The following is a 25,679-nucleotide window of genomic DNA, read 5'->3' on the forward strand; positions in this document are numbered from 1 at the left end:
TTCTTTGAGACAGGATCACATGAATGGCAGAAGGATAGATGGGGCTGGCAGGCAGAGAGTATAAATAGAAGAACAGAGAAACGGGAGAAAAAGGAGAGGAGGACATCAGGGGCCAGCTACCTAGCTATACAGCAATCCACGAAGTAAGAATAAAAGCTCAGAGGCAAAAGGTAGATGGGGATAATTCAAAGGTAAGAAAAGCTGGCTAGAAACAAGCCAAACTAAGGCTGGGTATTCATAACTAAGAATAAGCCTCCATGTGTGATTTACTTGGGAGCTGGGTGGCGGGCCCCCAAGAGTCAAAAACCCAAAAGGAGAAAAAACAAACTTACTACACATTATAACAAAATAATGGAGGTATCTAACTTTATAAATAAAGGAGGCTTAATTAGCTCACAGTTGCAAAGGGAAGAAGCCCAAAGTCCTATAGTCAGTGCCTACTGTGGATGGATGAAGGTAGCCTATGTGGAGGAAGAGAGCAAATCTTGGTATCAGAAGTCAGCATCTCGGTCCAACAGTCCCTTATGGAACCTCCACTGACCACATGGCTTCCATGAGGACCACCTCTTAAAGGTCCCACCTCCTGACAAATGTCAGCAGCAGGGTTTTCCCAAGCTGCCTACTATTCATCCTGATGCTGAAAACTAGAGGTGGGGTAGCGGGAGGAAGGAGGCTTCCATAAGAGACAAATCTAGAAAAGAATACAGACAGCTGGGTTTATCTATGACTGACTCTGAAGAAACATTTCAACAATCTGGACAGTAGGCAGGAACAGTTCAGAACACACACAGGACATTTCTGAGGACACTTACCTCGGTGGTGTGCTTTGCCACGTGCCCCACAATCACAATGACCTTGCCCTTGAAGTTGTGAAGCATCGTGGTATAAGGGCCCTGGTTGAGCTCTCCCTCGGCTGTGAAGGCAGCGCTGAAAGGGATGTTGATGCTGCCTGCAATGTGACCTCGAAGAAAGCTGACACAGGAGTTAAGGAAACTGCCTTTCTTTTTCTTTTCTTATTTCAGGGTCTCAAGTGTCTAGGAGAAATGGAGGTTACTCATTTCTAGACACCAGCACTAAACACTCCCCGAGTATTTTATCTAAACAAAGTAAGGTTCTTTAAAGAGGCAGAAAGTTAAATCTGAAGGCAAAAAGAGAAAGGAAGAGCAGTTTGAGATGTAATTATCAGTGGAAAGTCAAAGTGATCCTGGCCCAGCGAAGCCACAGTCACCGACTAGCTGCAGTCTGTGTGCCAGCACCTTTACCAGCACAACCAGGGTGGTTTTTTACAAGTAACCACACCGACAAGTGGACTGTCTCAGGACAAATTTGATACTGAAAACACTTGATGCTAAGTCAAACTCCACAGGGAACTGTTAGAGATCCTCAGCCCCAGATGGGAACTGTTCGGCTGCAGGTTAACGTGTTCAGCAAACTCAGGCGGCAGATCCATTATTCTGATTTTATAACATCCAAAAGGGGCCATGTCTGATGGTTCTTATAATTCATGAGAATTCTGATGGTCTAGTTGACTATTACTGTTTAGAAAATAAAGCCATCCATTAACCTTCAATATTTAGCAATGACAAAAGATATAAAACATATATGTGCTTTGCTAAGTAATTAAAAGTATAATTGGATAAATAGAAATAGAGCTTTGGAAATTAAAAAGATATGGCTACATGCAGAAAACTATAAAAGAGATGTATGAGATGTTGTAATAGACTGCATCAACTTGGGAGGACAGGGAAGGGTTTTCACTGATGAACTGATGGCAAGGTCAAATTCTGAAGAATAAAAGTTAAGACAAAGGAATAGAAGGGGATGACAAGTTCAGGCAGTGGGGAAGCATATGCCCAATTAAGGGCAAGGAAGGACAATGCTGTGGAACTTAGAACATGAGATAAAAAAGGGTGGAGGCTGGACTGTGCCTGGTGTTTAGGATAACGATCTTTATTCTGCTAATAAGGAAAGTCCAAGTATTTTAAGCAGGAAAACAGCATATTGGATTTGCAATTGGGCACCACTGTAGCGAAAAGCTCAAGGGTAAGTGAATGTCCATCCAGTTCAGTTTAGGTTGCATCTCCACTCTTTTCTTAATAATCACCGAGGAAGACCACAAAGGGCTCTTTATGCATTTAATAGAGCCCCTCCCCAAACTTCCACTTGAGAGACTTAAGAAAAGCGATAGTTTTAAAGGTTATGACATAAACAGGTTATGTTTTCACTCTAAACATCTCACCACAGAAGGGAAAATATTATAATTACATATTGAAACGACAGTTGTCACCACTCATTCTGTAGGCTCAGCAGCTGTTCTACTTTATCCCCTTTCCAGCTCATTAGTTGAAAGAGGAAAGATCCCAGGCTCTGACTTTCTAGAACAAGTAGGTAGCAGGAGGAAGAAAACATTCAACACTAATAATAAAATAATCAAATACATTCTGAAAAAACCATGAAAGGTAAAAGTCTACATTGGAATTGCTGTGGACATTGTTTAAAGAATTCTAGAATGGGGACACTATTTGTAAACACAGGTAAAGTACGCTTAAACTTTTCGCAAGTGCCATCACCACCTGGCTGACATTAGTTTCTCAAGCATCACTATTCAGTAGCCTCAATGGGAGTCTTCATGAACAATGGGACTTTTAAGAATAAGAACCTTGAAAATACTTGAAAATATTTAAGCAATTTTGTTTCAGTAAAGAGACCTTAAAAGTGACATTATTAATGCCAACTAGGAGTCCAGCTGTTCACTTCTCAGCAGGCAATTGGCTGCCAGAAAGAACTTCTGTTTCTCAGACAGCAAGTCTGGACTGTGAACAGCTTTACTTTTAGTGGTTTTATAGGAGCAAAAGCCATGTAAATCTATCCCAGTCAAGTGCTGCGATGGACATGTCCATGCAGCTCACCTGTTCTTTCTTGTTTGGACAGCCTCAGACAGTGCCCTTGGTGAAAACGTGACCCTTGGTTATCGTGTTTGCATTAGAAAAGCCTACCACACCATGCCATGGCTGGTGGAGAGAAGGACATGGAACGTAGAGCTAGGTGCCTGATGTAAACTGAGCCAATCTTATATTCTCTCTCAAAAATGAGAAATAGAAAATAATGTATACATGGTTTAAGTTTTTGAACATAAAATCCCATTTGAATGCCTCTAAATAGAATGTTAACCACTTAAAAGGAAATCAGAATCCCCTACTCTAGAAGAAAAACTGCTTAAAGTTACATTCTGTGAATACTTGGTTTTTGAAAGCTAAGACCCCTGAATAACACCTAGGCAATTTTTATATTGGGTATGTATTTTTAAAGGAGACTTGTCTATACTGCCTTTTATCATTAAAAGCCTGTTATTAACTTGCTATTTTTCCAGAATTTTCTGTTAGTTATGCTTTATGATTTAATTTTTTAAAAATGGAGATTAAACATATAAATGCTTGACAAAATATGATGAAATAAGAGTTTTGGAGAGGAGGAAAGTTCTTTCCAAACCCCCAATACTTCAAGTATTCTCATTGTACTCTGGAAAACATAACACAAATGAGCAGAGCCTTAGACCAGTTTCCCTACAATGCAGTTCTGGAAACCATCTAAGAACACCATTCCCAGAATACTCTTTATCAAGAAGCAGAGACTGAGTAAGCACAGATGTTTGAACACACAAAGCTGTCAAGTCTCAACATCTTCCAACCGTAGCTGCATTACTGGCAAACGAGAGAAGAATCAACCCTGCCTGCTTAAAGATCAGTGCATTTACAAGCAATCCCATGATTCTGAATCCTGACAGAACACAGTATTTTGTGACTGGGTTACCTCACTCAGGATGTTTTCTTCTAGTTCTATCCATTTGCCTGAGAATTTCAAGATTCCATTGTTTTTTTCTGCTGAATAGTACTTCCATTGTGTAAATGTACCGCATTTTCTCTATCCATTCTTCAGTTGAGGGGCATCTAGGTTGCTTCCAGGTTCTGGTTATTACAAATAATGCTACTATGAACACAGTTGAACATATGTCCTTATTGTATGAATGTGCATTCTTTGGGTATATGCCCAAGAGAAGACTTGCTGGATCTTGAGGTAGACTGATTCCCATTTTCCTGAGAAACTGCCATATTGATTTCCAAAGTGGTTGTACAAGTTTGCACTCCCATTAGCAATGGAGGAGTGTTCCTCTTTCTACACATCCTCTCCAGCATAGACTGTCATTGGTGTTATTGATTTTAGCCATCCTAATAGGAGTAAGATGGTATCTCAGAGTGGTTTTGAGCTGCATTTCCCTGATGGCTAAGGATGTTGAGCACTTTCTCAAGTGTCTTTCAGCCATTTTAGATTCCTCTGTTGAGAATTCTCTATTTAGATCTGCACTCCACTTTTTAATTGCATTGTTTGGTGTTTTAGTCGCTAGCTTCTTGAGTTCATTGTATATTTTGGTGATCAGCCCTCTGTCAGATGTGGGGTTGGTGAAGATCTTTTCGAATTCTGTGGGCTGGTGTTTTGTCTTGCTGACTGTGTCCTTTGCCTTACAGAAGCTTCTCAGTTTTAGAAGGTACCATTTATTAATTGTCCATCTCAATGTTTGTGCAACTGGTGTTATGTTCAGAAAGCAGTCTCCTGTACCAATGTGTTCAAGGGTAACACTTTTCTTCTAGGAGGTTTAGTGTGGCTGAATTTATGTACTCATTTATATATGACTTTTAGACACAGAGCAAAGGATTACCAGTCTACAATCCACACTGCCAGAGGAGCTAGGAAATAAGGAGGACCCCAAGAGAAGATTGCATAGTCCCTTAAAGAAAGGGAGGGGGACAAGAACCCCTGAACAAAGTGGGAGCGTGGGGCATGGGTAGAGAGGAAGGAGGTGGGAAGGAAGAAGGGGAGGGAGGGAGGAGAACGAGAGGACTGAGACAGGGGAGGAATAGAGGAGGGCAAGAAAGGAGATGCCTTGATAGAGGGAGACAGTATATGTATGGAGAGAGGTCTGGCACAGGGGAAATGGTAGGGGATCCACAGGATGACCCCAACTAAGAATCCAAGCAGTGGTGGAGAAAATGCCATTGATGCCCTTCCCCTATAATGAGATTTGTGTCTACCTTGGTTACCATTCCTAGAGCCTTCATCCAGTAGCTATTCGAAGCAGAAACAGGCATCCACAGCTAAGCACTGAACCATACCCCTGGTATCCAATTGTGGAGAGGGAGGAGGGATGAGCAAAGAAGCCAAGACAGTTCTGCAGAAACCTGAAGAAACAGGTGACCTGACCTAGTGTGAGAGCATGGAGACCCTAGTCATAAAGCTGTGGAAACAGCATTGGACCGAACCAAGCCCTCTGAAGGTGGGTGCCAGCTAGGAGGCCAAGACAGTCTATGGGACCTCTAACAGTGGAGCCAGTCTTTAACCCTAGAGCACAAATGGACTTTGGGAGCCCATTTCCTATGGAAGGATACTATTGCAGCCTAGATACAGCAAGGAGGGCCTAGACCCTCCCTCAAATGATATGACAGACTTTGAAGGTCCCTGGTGGAGGGCCTCACTATCCCAGGGGGTGGGGGGGGGTTGGTGGGGAACATGGGAGGATGGGAGGTGGAGAGAATGGGGGGATGGATATGTAAATATGAGTAGTAATTAAAAATTTTAAATAAAAAGAACAACAAAAAGAACACAGTATTTTGTTGAGTACTGAAGTCAGTGGTACTAAAGCCTCTTTATCAGACCACACCAACCTCACCAATTATGAAATCCTACATATCTCTGTGCTGGCCCGCTTTCTGTGTTGACTGGTTTAGCTAATGTAACATCTCTTTAAACCCATTTGAAGGCTGGACCTTTACTAATAGCCCAAAAGGGAAATAGAACTAAGCCTGTGGTTTTGCCATATGTAACTGAGTAACATTAACTGAAATAAGAAATGTCCAGACATCATTTTCTTTAGAACTCTTATTACATATTTACATTGATATCAGCAATACCCCTATCATCCAAGTTTAAAATCTCACTTTTGACAGCTCATCAGTGGCTGCGGTAACAACTTCTACTCCAGTGAATCTCATCCTCCCATTGCTATCCCTGCAAAGGTCAGGCAGTGTAAGACAGCACTTGCCTTGAGCTCAGAGTACTGCAGAAGCAGCTGTCTAAAACTTTTGCTTTTTTCCCCCTGAGAAATCCATTTTATTCACAAACTTTTCAACTCAAAATTTTATGAACAAAGTGGCCAGATGACAAAATTCCTGCTGAGAAATGTTTAGTGGCCCAGATCTCTCGGTTCAGCCCTCATGAAGCAGGACCAAATAATTTCCATTTCAAATAGAATCATTTGGCTGCTTTTCTGCCCAGTTGATGCAATTTTTCTGTGCCTACACACTTTATTTACTTAGACAGGGCTTCTATACCCTTGTCCTTCTGTGACAGCTTCCTGGGCGAGCACTAAGGTTATAGGCTTGAGCTGCTGATTCCTTTGTTCCTCTGTGTAATCACTTAAATGTGTCCTTGTCCTCTCTGGACCTGATCCTGGAAGGATTGCGTTTTCACTCTCAAATGTTTTCTATCCCTTTTCTCACCAAATCTACTTGTATAGCCACCATGTGGTTCAAGTTCCCATCGATGTATTTCCATGGCATTTTGGGTATGACTCATATCAGTGTGATGCAATTATCTATTTAAAACGCCTATTCTAACTACATGACTGGAGAACAGGGGCTCTGATTTAACTTTGTATCCCTGTTGCCTAGCAGATGTCTTCAAACAGGACCAACTGGTTTAGATACAGAGCTAAAACAGCAAATGGCACCAACTGCTAACGTAAACTCTAACAACTATTAGTCCAAGCAGTGGGGATATTCCTCAGCAGCAGCTACCATGTACCCCACATTAAGGAAGACCCATTCAGACATGGATGGAATGTTTAATTTAGATGGATCAAACACAAACTTAATGGGATGAGCAAAATCCCGAAGAACCTCCTCATCTCCCATCTTCCTCTCAATATGTCTCCACAGTACTTTGAAAATATTTTCAGAAATAAATTCTTAAGGAATAGTGAAAAAATAATTATTAGCATTCATTGAATATGGTGTAATAATGAAAACAGTTGGGGTTGGTTTTAGAGTAAGTGTAAGCCTGAAGTTATAGTTCCCACTTTTCTTTTCCTCCCGTTTTTTCTTCCATCTTTCCCTTCCTCCTTCCTTTGCTAAGAGCTTTAGGAATACAGGTATAAAACTCAGCCTTTACTTGAAGCAAATGAGATTAACATTCCTTCAAAGTATTTCTGTTTACAGATAACATCAGTTGAACCCACATTTGCATGACTAAGGCCACCTTTAATATGAACGCCAGGAAATTTGAAACTCTAAATATTTATAGCTACCAAATCAACAAGTGGGCTGGGCATTACCTTTGAAGCCATTAACATTACTCATAAAGTTTATGCACTATGCAAGAAACATTTTTTATTGCTTTTCTCCAGAATTCCCATGGATATATTGAAGAAAGCTTTACCTAGAAACACTTCATGTTTCTTTCTTATAGAAACAGACAGAAGAAAAGTATTATTTCAGCAGAAACCATTGCTGTTTACCTTTCTGGAGTCTGGTAGTGATGTCAAGGTTTAGTGGGTATTTCTAAGTGTCTGGGGTTGTGCTTTACTGCCCAGTGTGTGCAGTCTGGCTACAGCCTTCAGCTTTCTTTGCACCCCATACTGTTTCCCTTTGCCATCCTTAGACACAGGCAGGTGATACTGGTTTGCTAATTACACCTAACCAAAACACAGACAGTAGCTGTGACTGCAGTATCCATGGACTCCCAGACAGCAATCTTAAGTGGTTTGGGAAGGCAGCTCCTTAAATCTACTCGCACACAGTACATTTGCTTAAGAGTGCCTGCCTCCCTGCCTTTACATCCAAGTGTCTCAATTATTTTTCATAGGGAAAAAGATGAGATTAAAATGTTATTTTAGGGGCTGGAGATATGGCTCAGCCGTTTGGTTGTCAGCTAGGCTCACAACCAAAAATCAAATGTTATTTTAGAAATGCATTATTTTAGAAATGCATTATCCCTAAAACACAAATGAGGAAAAATGTTTACCCATTTGGAGACATAAGACTTTAAAAAAAAAAGATAATCTCTCACTAATTGGCTTATAAAACAAAGCAGAAACCAGAAGCTAGTCTCCAAAACACCAAACAATCCAATTAAAAAGTGGTGTATAGAACTAAATAGACAATTCTCAATAGAGGAATCTAAAATGGCCAAAAGACACATAAGAAAGTGTTCAACATCCTTAGCCATCAGGGAAATGCAAATCAAAACAACTCTGAGATACCATCTTACTCCTGTCAGAATGGCCAAAATCAAAAGCACCAATGACAATATATGCTGGAGAGGATGTGGAGAAAGGGGAACACTCCTCCACTGCTGGTGGGAGTGCCAACTTGTACAGCTACTTTGGAAATCGGTATGGAGACTCCTCAAGAAAATGAGAATCAGTCTACCACAAGATCCAGCAATTCCACTCCTAGGCATATAACCAAAAGAAGCACATTCAACAACAAGGACATCTGTTCAACGATGTTCATAGCAGCACTATTTGTAATAGCCAGAAACTGGAAGCAACCTAGATGATCCTCAACTGAAGAATGGATAGAGAAAATGCGGCACATTTACACAATGGAGTACTACTCAGCAGAAAAAAAACAATGGAATCTTGAAATTTGCAGGAAAATGGATGGAACTAGAAGAAACCATTCTGAGCAAGGTAACCCAATCACAAAAAGACAAACATGGTATGTACTCACTCATATGTGGATTTTAGATCTAGAGTAAAAGGATTACCAGCCTACAATCCACACTGCCAGAGAAGCTAGGAAACAAGGAGGACCCTAAGAAAGACATACATGTCCCCCGGAGAAGGGAAAAGGGACAAGATCTCCTGAGCAAATTGGGAGCATGGGGGAGGGGAGAGGGAGCTAGGAGAATGAGAAGGGGAGAAGAGGAGGGGTGCAGAGGACATGAGGGAGCAGAAAGGTTGAGTCAGGGAAAGAATAGAAGATAACAAGAATGGAGATAACATAATAGAGGGAGACATTTTAGGTTTACAGAGAAATCAGGCACTAGGGAAATGTCTGGAGATCTACAAAGATGGCACCAGCTGACAATCTAAGCAACAGAGGAGAGGCTACCTTAAATGCCCTCCCTTGACAATGAGATTGAGGACTGACTTATATGCCACCTGATAGACCTCATCCAGCAGCTGGTGGAAGTAGAAGCAGACACCCATAGCTAATCACTGAACTGAACTGGAATTCAGATGCAGAGAAGGATGAGTGAAGAGCAAAGGGGTCCAAACCAGGATGGTGAAACCCACAGAAACAGCTGACCTGAACATCGGGGAGCTCTTGCTCCCCAGACTGATAGTTGAAATACCAGCATGGGACTGATCCAGGCGCCAGCAACATGGCTTTCAGTGAAATCTATGGGACCCTCCTATAGTAGTTCAGTACTTATCCCTAGCATAGGTGTGGACTTTGGGAGCCCATTCCACATAGAGGGATACTCCCTGAGCCTAGACATATGGGAGGGGGGTGGTCCTAGGCCCTATCCCAAAGGGTATGATAGACTCTGAAGACCCCCTATGGAAGGCCTCACCTTCCCTGGGGAGCAGAAAAGATATGTGATAGGTAGGGTTTTAGTTGGGTGGGGGTAGTAAGGGAGGAGGGGAGGGAGAGAGAACTGGGATTGCCATGTAAAACAACCTTGTTTCTAACTCAAATTAAAAAAAAAAAATCTGCAAGAAAAAAATACCATACCACCCTGAATGCACCCAATCTCATCTAATCTTCAAAAATACCTTTCTTTAGAGAAGGAAAATTACTACAAAAGTGTTCTTTTTTTCCTGTTTTGTGGCAAGGGATTGTTTTAAAGCACACCAATTAAACATTTAGTCATGTTTCAAAACCACTGGTAGAGTGATATTACACCAAAATTAATTGTAAAGTTTTACCTTGATGAGTAAGGAGTCAATCTGCCATAATACTTCATAGGTACTGGCAGGATTTCAATAGCTTTAAGTTTTGTTTATTATTTATTTTAAGTGTATTTATGTTTTACTACATGCATGCCTGGTATTCAAGGAGTCAGAAGTCTTATCAGATCCTAGCCCACTGCTTTAAGTTTTAAGCCATCACCACTGGGCAGCAGAGATGGTTCAGCGAGTAAAATTGCTTGACACGAAACAAAGAACCAGAGTTTGATTCCCAGGACCCACATGGTGGAAGAAGACAGCCAGCTCTGCAAGTTGTCCTCTGACCTCCACATGCAAATGGCATGTGCACACTCATGTTTTGAATTTCAAATACTCATTTGAAGGAAGCCATCTGTGATGTGGTGTTCACATAGCAACTATTTATTTAAAAAAGTAAATGGATACGAATCCTTGCCGGCATCTATGTATTTGCACATAGTACACATACAGACTAATAATAGTTTTGAAAATTAGTGCCATAGTGCAATACATTTTTAGTGTGTACGCACCTGCACTTGTGGAGCCCAGAGGTTGATGTTGGGTGTCTTCTCAGTCTCCATATTATTTTTGAGAGAAGGTCTTTGGTGACCCAGAAGCTCACTGCTTGGGTGGTTTGGGTGACAGGAAGCACCAGGGGCCCTCTGTCTCTGTGGCCCAGTGCTGAATCACAGACATAGCCACCACTCTCAATTTCTATCTGGTTCCAGGGATCCAAACTCATCCTCAGGCTTGTGTATCAAGCATTTTGCGAAGCCATGTTCCCAGCCTTTTGCTGGTTTAAGAGACAATGACTTTAATTAAAGGCTCAGACAAAATACAAAAATCAAAGGTTAAAAAGAGTTAAATAATTTCAAATTCTTGAAGCATCAGATCAGAACTTCTGGAAAAGGGATCCATGGCTAGTCAAGTGGAATTTAGTACTTGTTTGAGAATCTACACGCCCACACCCATAAGGAGCTTTCCATAAGCCAGAAGCCTTAAAAACTAGGCACATCATGTTTTTACCTTCTGCAGCTCAGGGTACCCATAGCTTGGAGCCAATAAAAAGGAACATTTTGAAAAAAGACTGAATTATGGGACAGGTGTAGTGGCATGTACTTTTCCTGCCAGCACTCAGGAGGCAGAGGCAGGCAGATCTCTGTGAGTCAAGGTCAGCTTGGTCTACAGAATGAGTTGCAAGACAGTCAGTGCTAAAAAGTGGGAGTTTGTTTTAAAAAATGAAGTAAAACAAATAAAAAATTGAGTTATATCTGAAATTGTGAGCTTTCAAATGGTACTGTAAGTCACCTAAGATTTTTCACACTGCTTTTTAAATTCTGGGAAAGCATGGTTTGAGTTTCATTTAAAAAAACAAGACTGAAGATATACACATGAAAATATGTAGATTTTGGCATGTAAGATTCCATCAGTAGGATATCCCTAATTTATTCTTACTACATGCTATAAATTCGAAAATGTAAAGGGATTATGTGAGCAAGGGGGCGGGGTCAAGATCATGATGGGGAACTCTACAGAGACAGCTGAACCAAGCTCATGAACACTAGACCAACAGCTGTGGAGCCTCCATGGGACTGAACTACAGGACCTCTGCATGTGGGCTACAGTTGTAGAGCTTGATCTGTTTGAGAGACCCCAGGCAGTGGGACCATTTTCTATTTCTGGTGCATGAGCTGGATTTTTGGAACCCTTTTCCTATGGTGGGATGCTTTGCCCAGCCTTGATTCGGATGGTGGTGGTGGTGGGGGAGGGGGGAGGGGACGGGGACGGGGACAGGGACTGTTCTTGGTCCTGCCTTAACTCAATGTAGCAGGCTTTGTTGACTTCCATGGGAGGCCCTACCCTTTCTGAGAAGCAGTTAGTGTGTGTGTATGGGGGGAGGAGCAGAAGAAGGGGTGGGAGGGGTAACTGTGGTTGGTATGTAAAATGCATAAAAGAATAAAAAACAAAATGCAAGACTGCTTACAGAAAAGGAAAAAAAAACTTTTAAAATTCTTCATTTATATTTCATATACTTTTTGTTAAAAGAAAAATTCTGGCTTAGGAGCAATTGGTCTGTTAAGAAAAAGTATGGGTCTGGAGAGTGTCTTAAAAGTTAAGAACATTGGGTACTCTTCCAGTAGACCCAGGTTTGGTTCCCTGCACCTACATGGCAGCTCACAAGTGTCTGCAAGTTCAATTCCACTTACATATATTTGTGCAAAATGTTCATACACACAAAATGAAAATAAATATTAAAAATAAAACTATGAGTGTGGATTCCATAGTGTAGTGGTTATCACGTCTGCTTTACATGCAGAAGGTCCTGTGTTCAAGCTCCAGTGGAACCATGATAGAAATAAAAGTATGAGGGTTACATATGTAGATCAATGGTAGGGAGCATCATAGGATAGTCAATGTCCCGGCTTTGGTCCTCAACCTTTTTTTTTCTAAGAAGGTAGGGTAACTATTTAGCTAGATACTAGGGAATAATTGGTGTATGCATCATGGCACTCTGACAAGATGAAAACAGAAATTCATACATTCATAATGGTTCATACCTTAATGCCAAATAAAATCACAGAGTAAACCATAGTAATAGTAAAATCTTCTAAAAAAAACATTGTATTCTATTTAAGCGCATGTTATCTATAAGCCAATGTTTTTACCATTTTAGTAAATAGGAACTCAATGTTGAGATCTGGTCCCTTTGGTTCTGAGATACTTTGTCTTTGCTCAAATTCCAATCTAAACACTCATATACACAAAAAGAAAACACATATTAAAAGAAAAAGTGTAGGGTTACATACATAGATTAGTAGTAGAGTGCTTCCTAAGACAGTGCCCTGGCTTTGATCCACAGCATTGCTTTTTAGAAGAAGAATCCAAATGATATACAGAACCACAATGTATATCAGAGAAACACACACACACACACACACACACACACACACACACACACACACACCCCTGCACATATCCTACTTTTTGGAAAACATTTTTATAACTTTGGTCTAGTTCTTACTGTGCAAGGCACATTGCACACAATTTCAGAGTTCCTTAGCTATTCAAGTCCAGAGGCATCCCAGAAATGTTCACTGCTCCCACCACAAACCCTGTATAAGGAAAGGAAGACACAATAGTGCAAATCCACCCTTTCAAAGCACTAGACAAGGATACTCCTCACTGTTTCGGATGTCGACCACCAGGAGCTTTGGCTTACTAGACTTTGTTTTCTTGGTTGGGGTCTTGAAGTGGCCTGTTACGGTGAGCTCACACAAATCAATCAAGTCCTCTGCCGAAATCCGGGGTGATACTTCTGATTTTAGGTCATTTAAAGTGATGGATTCTCTTGACTGAAAAAAAAAAGTACAAGGAACAAAAATATTGACAATTTTACAGAGACAAACTACAGGCATTTTATACCATCAATATAGCCCAAGCAGAAAAGGACTCACACTCATTTTGGCAATCTATAGTGTAACTGTGCTTCTTACTAAATAGACATCAGACCATCAAACCAGGACACTGGCCTCATCTTAGTACCTGTTATAAAGTACATGGCTAATTGACACCAAGGATCCTGGCGGTCATTCTCTGTGTTATTTAGTAGAGAGAAGAATTATTTCTTCCCAGCCCCCACAATAAGCAATGCAATAAATTCAACCAAACAAATTCATTGAACATCATTATCACTTTTGAAAACTTAATGATGTAACTTGAGAACTGAAGAGCTTTCAAGGGCTGGGGATATAGCCGAACGGAAAAGCATTTGCCCTGCATGCATGAGGCCTAGGTTCCATAACAAACAAAACAACAAGAACAAAAAACAAATAAGTATCAGATTTACTTAACTGAAAGTATGGAGATCCAAAGAGAAATTATTTATATGCTTAGTCATTATCAAAATTGAGCTTAATTACTATCTTCTCAGTTTCATTCTTGAAGAGCACTTTTAGGAGTGTTCTCACCTTGCACTGTTCTAACTGAATGTGAGGGTCAGAGGTTAGTAGGAAAGAGCATTGTTGCACAGTTTAAAGAGCAGGAGAGGAATCATTGACAAATCATGACTTTCTAGCTTTCTCTGGATGTAAAAAAGAATTTTAATATGATACACACAACTGCCTCTGCAGACTAATTTTAGGAGTTAAATAAACTAAGCTCTTAGGATAAATTATATTACTCCAAGAAGAGAACAATGTATTATTATTACATAATACATATTCTAGTAGTGATGGGGAATGTCCTTTTGTGTATATGCTTGTCTTATTGGTTGATAAAGTACTGTTGGCTAATAGGAAAGCAAGATAGGTGGGACTAGGAGTCAAGGAGGATTCTGGGAAATGTAGTAGAGATCCAGGCAGGAAGTGGATAGCAGGCGGACTCAGAATATAAGCAAGAAATCACCCTCTTTCTCTTCTTCTTCCTCTGGTTCTCTTCCCTAAGGAGCCGCCATATGATCCCGGGAAGAGGACACCAATGGAAGGCATCCTATATAAAATAAGTCTTATAAAATATATATATTTATGATAATTAAGACAGATAGCATATAAGAAATCCTAGTCAATTGGCCAGCAGCATTGTAAACTAATATAAGACTCTGTGTGTTATTCTGGGTGCCCACATGGTGGTGGGGCTCGGGTGGATGGAGTAAAGACATCATTACATAGTAGTTTTTAGTTTCCTAGATAATTTTATTATTATCAAATTTATACTAAGAGGCATAACAAAGCTCCCCCTGTACTACCTCTGTCCTACTGCACCAATACCACATGCATCAATGTTTTTCTAGTGTGACTGGAGTTTCTAGCTCACGGGCCTTTGCTATAGAAAGTGGACAGGAATTTAGAACAGCTACAGAGTGGTTCTGCATGCTGACTAATTTATCATTTCAGCCCAAGAACCAACATATAAAGATTCTTATCAAGCTCAGGTTTTATCTCAAGAAAGTTTAACAGTACTTGAGCCTTAAGAACACAGAATTATTTGTTACTTGGAACTTTTACTGTTAACAATGAACACTTTTTTCTCTTTGTTTAACTTGTGTGTACGCTTTTGGGTACCTGTGTGTGTGTGTGTGTGTGTGTGTGTGTGTGTGTGTGTGTGTGTGTCTGTCATCCAGAGGCACTGTCACTCCTTGGGATCCATGTGCCTTGTTTTCTGCAACAGTCTCAGTGCTCTGCAGATAGTATGTGAGGTTGGCTGCTAGTGGGTTCTAGGGAATCCATTTGTTTCTGCCTCCTCGGAGCTGGGATTCCAAGGGCACACTACTATGCTTGGTTCTTTAACTTGCATCCTGGGGGCTGAGTTTAGGTCCTCATGCTTGCTAACAGCCACTGTATGGACTGGGGTATTTTCGCAGCCCCTTTCTTCATTTTGCGATATGCTATGGCTATGTTGCTCAGCTTGACCTTGAACTTGTGATCCTTCTGCCTCAGCCTTTTAAATAATGACATCAGGTGTATATCACCATATCCAGGAGACAGCAAGCCTAGATAGTCAAAATTCAGTGTGTACATCTATCGGAGAATTTAACAAGTCATGTTGTTTTGTTTTCCCAGAGTCAGAATTTATGTGGCAGATTACTGGTGAAAATCCTATAGTAGTCCAGACCTTTTAAATGGCTCCCTGCATGGATTCATACTAATTCTCATCATGTACCAAACAACTAAATGAGGTAACAAGACACACATTTTGCATTTTGTTGTTTGTAAGCAGAGCATTCTATTCTGACACCTCAGGAAAGGCCTGGACTTCTACTTCTAATGCATTAGTTCTACCTTTAGGAGTTCTGCTGCTCAATGTGTGTGTGTGTGTGTGTGTGTGTGTGTGTGTGTGTGTGTGTGTGTGTGTGTGTGAACAATTAAAGAAAACGAAGCCATGGATTAGATAGAGAGCAAAATGAGTACATGGGAGGAGTTAGAGGAAAGGGGGAAGTGAGGTAAGTATAGTATAATTTCAAAAATGAAAATTAGTTAATAAAAGAAATCTTTTAAAAAAAGCTTTCTACCCCACTCCATTTCAAGGCTGGTATGAATGAAACGGAAATTTTAGTAAGGATCATAATTGAAGTATTTACCCCCAAGTTCAATTCACAAGTGTCTATCAGTGTCTAAGCCTCAAAATCCTGCTATGTGACTCACTGACACAGAAGTCTCAGAATTCAGTAGGAGCTCTCTCAGATGAGTGTGTATACTCATAAACTACCAGAAAATTGAGACCTAGTAGCTACTAAGGAAAACTGTGTGAGTTAATGAAAAAGTAAACGAAGACATGGGATGAAACATAAGAAAACAGGTCAGGGGGAAATATGATGAATACATCTTGGCCCTAAGTTTTACAGTTACAGACAGCAAGTAAAAAAATGTAAATTATGATTTAGACATGTGAAACTGAGCATGACAGAGTATACCACACCAAAAATATTAAGAATATAGCTAGAGATGGACATAGAAATTTGTGAGAAGTCACAGGTGGAGGCACATACTAGGTATCAGCACAGTACTGTAGTTAAATTCATAAGAAAAGATGAACTAATTAAAAACAAAGAAAAATTGGCAAAAATATTGATTTTGGTAGTTATAGCTCTATACTGCTGAGACAGCCTTAAATGTTGTAGTATTAGAAGAGACAGTTGAAATGTTCTCAGAAAAAATTCAATCAATTCTTATTTTTCTCCAGGTAGTTACTAAATAGCCTCTGAAGTGCTCAGTATTTCAAGTGCATGTATGAAGCACATGCATTTCAAGTGCAGGTCTGAAGGACATGTATTTCAAGTACATATATGAAAGAAATGTATTTCATGTGCATGTATGAAGGACATGTATTTCAAGTACATGTATGAGAGACATGTACTTCAAGTGCATGTAGGAAGCACAGCCTTTTGCAAAAGCTACAGACATAAACTATCATGTTTGAGCTTTCAGAGAAAGGTCACTGTAAGAACATTACTCCAAAAAGGCCCATCATCTGCAAAGATATTTTTTTCTGTACATTTGAAACAATATATTGCCCCAGTAGCACTTTTTAAGTTTATCTTTCTTATTTTTAGAAGAACAGAGGTTACTATTTCTAAGATTCAGAAACAGCATCTGCAATAGAGTTTGAAATAGCTGTTCTGCTCTGGAGGCTGCATAATGCGTTTTTCACACTGGAGAGGTTTTGTTCCTCTAAATAGAAGAGAGATAACGTACGTGAGTATGAAATACAGAGAGGAGAGAGAGAAACTTTTTCAGTGATTGAGGATTTTATGCTAAAAATTTCACAGATGTGCTTTTCGAGCTAAATTTCTTCAGAGACAGTAGTAATTTTCCCTTTGATTTACAGTATCAGCTTGGGGATAGTTCATCCCTTGGGCCTCAGTTTATCATGAATAATTGAAGAAAGAAGGACTAAGTGACACCATTATTTATTTTAACTCCAGTGTTCTGTGACTTCATTTCTGATAAGCAGGAAACCCAAATTCCCACTTCCTTCCTTGAACAAAAGTGAGAAACTTGCTTAGTACTGTTATTTGACATTTTTGCTTTAAGGAGTCCCGTGATCACTGCAGGCCTCCTCATAAGTAGGACACACTCATACAAACAGACCCGTGAAAACAGTATCCAAAACCAAGTTTCTGGGTCATACCCAATCAGTTAAAGTTGTTTTTGGTGAGGGTAGAAGAATGGAGGTCTTAGTTCCTGAACAATTTTAGTGTCAGTGATTTCTAAGGCAAACGCAAGGGCAAGGAGACAGTATGGGCAGGGGTGAGTACTGCTACTTGCTTACTTGTGTAGGAGTTTCTGGAAATGATTTTCAAATAAAACCAGAACCTGATCCATTTCCTGAGCTGAAATGAAAAGGATGAAAAGCATGGCATGACTCCACTCATGACTGGGGGCGGAGCTTCTGACTCCTGCCAGATGCTACTTCCTGCTGTTCCACACAGGAGGGGCATGGCAGGTCTACCCTGCACCCTGAATAAATCTCCAGAGCAAAGAACCAGAAGGTGACTTTGGGGCCAAGTCACTGAATTAAATCTATGACTTCATCTCAAATGCTAATCCCCCCTTCCCTTAAGGTAAGGTCATTACTGAAGGTAGGCTCTGACCTCATTCGCAGTCTCTCTCACTCTTCTTACATGTTGTGGTGCTTGGCAAAACACCACATTTGTTAGGCTGTTCATTGCTACTCAGAATATTTTTCATCACTTTGCTCACTATGTAACCAAAGAGTACCAAGTACATGGTCAGAACAGCCTCTAATTAGAAGCTATGGAATATGCTTGAGAAGAAAGTCTGTAGTTCTGCCCATTTGTTCTTATGACCACACCAAGAACAAGGTGCTCAGTGAGGTCAGTAAAGGGCTTGCATTGTTATTATCATGATTAATTTCTGACGAAACATTTGCTGGCTAGTTTGTTGTCATCTATGAAGTTGACAATGGTTCTGTCAGATTAGCCTCTAGGCAAGCCTGTGGGCGATCTCTTGACTGAAGATAGATGTGCCAGGGCTCATCTCATTATGGGTGGTGTACCCCTGGGTTGGTGGTACTTGGTTGTATGAGAAAGCAGACTGAGTAAGCCATGGGAATCAAGCCAGTAAGCAGCATTCCTCCATGGCCTCCGCTTTAGTTCCTGCTTCCAGTTCTTGTACTGACTTCCCTTGGTGATGAACTGCAATCTGAAAGAAACCCTGTCTTCCTCACCTCACTTTTGGTCATGATGTTAATCCAGCAATGGGAAGTGAAGCAGGCCAGGATGTTCACTTAATATCATATCAGCCAACCATTTATAGCTGTATATAACCAGTACAACTCAAGTGAAAAGAAACTCAAGGTTTCAGCAGAGAACACAGGACGCAGAGGGAGGGATACTCAGCTGTTTTTAGTAACTAGCTGCTTGTTTGCATGCACTATTATTAAAAAGGCCAGACAATTCTCCTGAGGACACTGGGTATGAGGCATCAAAGTCCATAATGTATCTAGCTGTATTTCTAGCGTCTTTCAAATATGTGAAGGCATTTTGTTTTTAGTGAGCTCAGCAAGGCTACACATATCACACCTAACCCTAAAACCAGAGAACATGGAGACGTACCTTGAGTTTGTAACATAACAAGGCATATTATGGAACATGAGATGACAAATCTGAAGCCCTCCTTTCAATAAAGCTAAACTGGCCCTTATGTTTCATATTTTCTCATTGAAGATAAAAGCATCTAAGAGGTAAACTAATTTTACAATTCATTTGATCTCTGAATCACAAATTGAGAATAAACAAATATAGTATTCTTAGAAGAAAAACTAGACAAAGTGTAGCTAGGATGGTAAAACAGAGGGGTTTGGTATGGAACAAAGGAAAATCTGTATTTAAGGAGAGGGAGAACTGGAAACCAGCTAGCAAGTGGCACAGCTATACACAGCATTGAGTCAGAAAGGCAACCCAGATAACAGCAACACAAACCACAACCACCACCATCTTTCTAGTGGGAAGGAACCCTTTGATGCTAAGGAAGGGTACACAAGAAATTGCAGCCCTCACACTCAGTGTCAGACCCATGGTCCTGGCACAGAAGTCTACAGTTCTTAGAGGCTTTAAGTCTAGTCTAGGAAGCTGGCTGGACTGAATGGCTTTTCTGTCCCAAAGATAGAATCTTTTGCAATGCTACTGTTTGATATCACCTTGCCTGGCCCTACCAGCAGCTTTGGACCAGTGGATGTCTCACTGGACCCTCTCAGCATCTTGCAGTTTAGGCACAAGAGGATGCCTTTGCTACGTGTCCAGATCCACTGTAAGCTGGACATGCAGGTATTAGGGAAGGTTTCTTTCACACCTCAAGGCTAGAGCGCCTAATACAAAGTCCCAGCTTCACCTACAACTTTCACTTCAGAGCAAGGAAATCTGCATTCTGCATTCTGCAACAGTAGTAATTTGACTACCAGAGGCCCAGTCAATCCTTGGCACCCGAAGAACCCTCTCAGTGGGGAATGTAGAAGGATTCTGTCCTACTCTACAGCCTGAAGATTAAAGCTAGTACAGAAAAGCGTGTCTGTCTCCAAAGTGGGGAGATTACAGACATGTGTCCCCATGCTGAGTGACCACCGTACTGGGTGACCATCGTGACAAGTGACCACCATGCCAAGTGACCACCAGGCCAAGTGACTACCATGAAAGGTGAGCAACAGGCTGAGTGAAACAGCTGTCTGTGGTTTTTGTAGAGGTGAATAAGATGACAAATCCTCTGCTAGATTAACAGGAAAGACAGGGAAGACTCAAGGTCAGAGGTGAAAACAAGGGTTTCTACAGCATAGAAATGCAAAGAGCCGTAAGAAGCTGCTATTAGAAATTATTAGTAACCATGTGGAATGCCTAGAAGAAATGGATAGATTTCTGAATACATGCTATCAAAAGTGAATTGAAATTAAGTAGAAATCTAAATGTACAAATAATGAGCTGTAACACTGAAACAATAATTAATATCTTCCATCTGAAAAAAAAAGCCTCAAGAACATGATAGCTTTGTTGCGAATTACACAAAATATTTAAATGACTTATTCTAATTCCTCTTAAACTTCTCATCTAATTAAACTGGGAAGAATGCTGTCAAACTATTCTGGAGCTAGCATTACCTGAATATCAGACCACATAAAGGTCCCACAAAAGGAAAAACCAAAAACACATATCCCTAGTGGCTATAAATGCAAACGTTCTCCACAAAATAGTAGCAAACCAAATTCAGCAGCATTTTAAAAGATCAGACAGCAAACTCAGAAACGACTCATCACAGAGATGGAGAATGGTTCTAAATCCACAAACTGACTAATGATACAACCAACACTCCTTTGAACGGAGGATCATTTCAATAGATACAGAAAAGGCACTCAATAAGATTTAGCATTCCTTTATAATAAAAATTGTCAATGAGGCTTGGTGGTGTACACTTTTAATACCAGCACTCAAGAGGCAGAGGTAGGTAGATCTCCGAGTTTGACACCAGCTTGATCTACAAAGTGAGTTTCAGGCCAACCAGGGCTACATATTGAGACCTTGTCTCCAAAACAAAACAAAGCAAAGCATAACACTGCCTAGATACTAGGACTAAAAAGAATGCAATTCAAAACATTCAAGTTTAAAGATGAAAAAACCTATAGCTGTTCCTGTAAGCTCCCAAAAGACAGATACTCATTTTCATTTTTCTTAAGATAGAACTGTCTTTAAAAGTTTAACTATCCAAAAATAGAAATATAGGTCATTAAATTATAAATCATAAGGTTAATTTATTCGTGTATGAAGATGACATGATGTTATAAATAAAAACCAAAATCCCTTGTCAAAAAGTTAGTTGACTTGATTAATTTAGTAAAGTTAGACAGAAGAATCATTTTTCAAAAACAGTACTTTTTAAATATATAAACAAACTCTTTGAAAAAGATATCAGGAATACAATCCCACTTATGACAGTTACAAAGTAAATTAAACATTTTCAAGTAAGAAAGAAACTGAAAAAGCTGTATAATGAAAATTTGCAAGTACCGATGAGAGGCATTGAAAAGGATAAAAAGAGAAAGGCATCCAATGTTCACATTGTCCCATGTTTCTAAACAGTACTTATTGTTGCTCAGATGACCATACTACTCTATTGTGCAATGCAATTCTCATCAAAATACTGATGACTTTTCCCACAGAAATAGGAAACAGCCCTAATATTTACATGGAAGCAGAAAGGACCAAGGCAAGCTATAAAAATCCAAGAAATGGGAGAAAGGGGCATCACAATATTTGATTTCAAAACATATTACAAAACTATTGTAACCAAACAGTATGGTACTGTTAAGCTATATACACACATAAATAGACAAACTAGAAAAATTTTAAATTAATTTACAATCATATAGCCAAATAATTTTTAACAAAGACACCAAAAATATCCAGTAGAGTAAAGATGGTCTACACAATAAATGCTCAGTCTCACAATGACCAAGGAAAAGCAGATCAAAAGCTGGGAAAGTGGTGGAACATGTCTGTGTTATCAGCATTGGTAAGGTGTGTGAATTCAAGAGTCCCTTGGGTTACACATGAGACTCTGTCTACCTCAAAAAACAGCAAGGACACAAATCGCCAATACATGTCACCCAGTCCCAATTAGAGAGGCTGTTATCAAAAAGGCAAAAATAGCGAAAGACAATACAGATGTGGAGAAAGGACAGTGGGAATGTAAAGTAGTGCAGATTTCATGGAATGCTGTGTAGTATTCCTCAGAAACTGACTTGAATGACACAGGGATGTTTTTGTCTTTGAAATGTTTTACTAGGATCATGATTCCTCGTGAGCACCCACTCACATTATGTTGCACTGAACAGTCATCTCCTCAGTGATACAACGAAACGTGAAAGAACCAGGTCACACTGCCAACCACTGTAGAAGGTGAGCTGGGAGAATGAGAAGACATTACATCACTCTTCTCGTTGCCAACTGAGAAGTGCTTTAAATGTTTCTTGATTTCACCTTTTCATCAACAATTCTTCCCCAACAAGATTAAAGACAAGAAACAATAAGATGAGGGTTCTTCTGCTTGCTTCTGTTACCTGTTGGCTTTCTGCTGACAAGGATCTATTACCAGTATAATATGGATTGTACTGCTTTGGCTAACACAGTGATTTCTACCACCGGAATATATTCAAATGAGAAAAAAATCTTTGTGCCCCAAAGATGCATGCATCCCTATGCTCACTGTAGTACTGTTTACAATACCTAAGATGTGGAGTCTGTCTAAATGTTCTGAGTAGATGAATCAGCAAAGAAAGTGTGTATATAAATGCAATAAATGTTTGTTTACCGAGCCATAAAGAATGAAACTGCCATTTGTGGTAACATGGATAGAACTAGCTCCACTATATGCTAAGTCAGACATCACATGTTCTCATTTCTGTACACTGGTAAGTCAGTGTCATAGAGAAATAGAATGGGACTGTGGTCACTGGAGACTTGGAAGGGCATTAGAGAAAGCAAATTAAAAGAAGTTCTGTAAAAAGACACTAAGCCACAGCTGGGGAGAAGAATTAGTTCTGGGTTCTCTATTACATAGAAGGGTAAGTATAGGTTCAAACAATCAATGCGATATTTCAAAGTGACCAAAAGAGTATGAAACTCCAACATATGAAGATGATTAGTGCTTGAAGAAATGGAAATTCTTATTACTCTGATTGCATTACTATACATTATATACATGTATTTAATTACTAAAATGTACTGCATATACACACTACAAACACTGCCCCGATATAGAGAAAACTCAATAAACTATTTCAAATACAAAAATATATCAAACAGAACAAAAATTCTAATTAAAATTATCAGCTATAATGTAATGAGTAAATTAAATCAGTACTTAGTTTACATAGTCAGTTTTAAAGCTGTTAAACTAAAGATCTTCATATAACCGTTGGTTTAATACAGCTTAAAATGTGATAACATACAATCCAAGACAGGAAAACATTTGCTAGAAGTTACAGGTAATCATGTTTCTTGTAATGAAGTAAATCTTTAAGATACTATATTGCCTATAAAATGTAAACATACATTTGATTCATATACCCATTAGTTAAAAATTAATTTTTGCAAAATTATAAGATGTTTATGTGTGTTCATACAACTTAGAGAAATAAAATAGATACTCTTTTTTAAAGCAGACAATAATTCATTGGTTAAAATGCACTGAGGACAGAAATCACATGATGACCTCTATCAGGTGATGTAAAAATGGCATTTGACAAAATCCAACCTCCTTTTATGATGAAGACCCTGGAGAAACTAGGTATTAAGAGAACATACTCAACACAATAAAGGCCATATATGACAAACCTGGGTTCTATAAGAAAGCAAGCAGAGCAAGCCATGGGGAGCAAGCCAGTAAGCAGCACTCCTTCATGGTTTCTACATCAGCTCCTGCCTCCTGGCTCCTGTCGTGAGTTTGTAATGGACTGTGATATAGAACTATAGGAAAAATAAACCCTTTCCTCCTACCCCCAAAACAAAACAAAACAAAACCCTGAATAGTACTGGCACAAAACCAGATACATACATCGGTGAAACAGAATACAGGCTGGAGATACAAGCCCACATGACTACAGCCACTTAGTTTTTGACAAACAAGCCAAAATTGTATATTGGAGAAAAGCCTATTCAGCAAATTGTTCTGGGAAAACTGAACATGTACATGTACATGAAAAGTCAAAATCTGAAACACTGCGGCAAACATCTCAAGATCTAGGCATAGGCATGCTGGTGAGATGATACCTGGGACCATAATCAACTCTCCCAAGTTGTCCTTTGATCTCAACATGTGCATTGTGGCATTTGTGTAGTCATACATATACACTCACATAGACACAAGACAAATAACATGCAATAAAAAGGGTTAAAGCCCTAAAATGCTACATTTAACTTAAAAAGAATGCTAAGAAACAAAAACACATACTTTATTTTCCTATCAGTAAATTTATTTCAGTTGAGGTATCACATATGTAGCATAATTATGATTTTTAATAACTTATTGGTATGTGAAAAGGACTATAGAAGATGACGTAATTGTAAAATAACAAAAATATGTGCATGATCAGGTTTGCCATAAAAGGATATTTAGAATCAACAACAGTAATTTAGTTTGTCCAAGAAAATAAACATCTTCATATTAAATTATCCATTTGATAAATAAGAAAGCTGAGTAGTTAAGACTATTAGCTCTACTTGGTTGTCCGTTGCTAAGTTTGTTTGATTCCTATAGGAATTCTGAACCATAACTCATCAGTCACTCAGGCACACATACACACACACTATGCCCTCCCACCCCCAGGCAGGTGATCTTTATTTGGGCTTGAAAGGAGAAACCCCTTGCAACAGGAATTCTCTCCGAGGTTTGAGGGAGAGCTGCAGATGAAGCTCTGGTTTCACTTCTCATTATGGCCCTTTAGTCTGTGTTAGTATGTGGGCAAAACAGGCTAAAAATCAAATTTATAAATTTTACACATAGGTTTAAATGTGACTTTTGCACTCACATCACAGAACTTGTTTCTTTGCTTTGCATGACTTATAGGAAGTGCTGAGGGGGCCTGAATAAATGGGACACCAATGGCCTAAAATTTGAAAATCATTAAACTTCCTGCATCCTGTGTATAACTGTGTCTCTTGTTGACACACTGTCAGTAGGATTGTGCCAGGATCCATTTCTCTTTAAATGTCACAGAATGCCAGTGATTCATGAAATGACATCCCTGAACTTTGAGGCTGTGTGATGAACAAGTCTGTGCAAGACCCCAGATATTCATTAGCTAGCTGGAGTCAGGCTGCTGTGCCCATCACTCTCCACAAGGAAAATGTATTCTGTAGACTCGCTGGTGGAAAAACACTGCTAGAGGATCTGTGTCAAATCGATCCTGAATTCCATCAGGCTGCACAGGAAAACTGTCACCACTGCAGCCTTCCTAGCAACTTCATGCAGATATGCTAATTACGCTCCATGAAAACAGCCCTGCTGCCAGAGAGAAATGTGCCTGTCTCCCATCAGCACAGCTGCTAGTCTGGACCAACCCTACTTTGGATATTCTACTTGATATCATGCCAATTGTTACTTTCACCAAAAAGAAACTAACTCTTTTGTTTTCTATTAAAAACTATCCTAACTCTGCTTCTGTTACCCCTCACCAATCTTCATCAATA

The 25,679-nt window shown here is 39.7% G+C and overlaps 1 protein-coding gene across 5 annotated transcripts in view; it reads right to left on the reverse strand.

Annotated features, from left to right (window-relative positions):
- The window catches only part of Tbck (TBC1 domain containing kinase), a 143,150-nt gene that overhangs the window by 19,160 nt on the left and 98,311 nt on the right, over positions 1-25,679 (reverse strand). For all 5 annotated transcript variants that reach the window (XM_035452000.1, XM_027395732.2, XM_035451999.1 and 2 more), the window contains exons 24-25: positions 13,166-13,341; positions 813-972 (exon numbers count right to left, since the gene is read on the reverse strand). In XM_035452000.1, coding sequence (XP_035307891.1) covers positions 813-972; positions 13,166-13,341 — 336 coding nt within the window. The remainder of the gene's footprint in view (positions 1-812; positions 973-13,165; positions 13,342-25,679) is intronic.

This window comes from Cricetulus griseus, assembly GCF_003668045.3.
Source record: "Cricetulus griseus strain 17A/GY chromosome 1 unlocalized genomic scaffold, alternate assembly CriGri-PICRH-1.0 chr1_0, whole genome shotgun sequence".
NCBI lineage: Eukaryota > Metazoa > Chordata > Mammalia > Rodentia > Cricetidae > Cricetulus > Cricetulus griseus.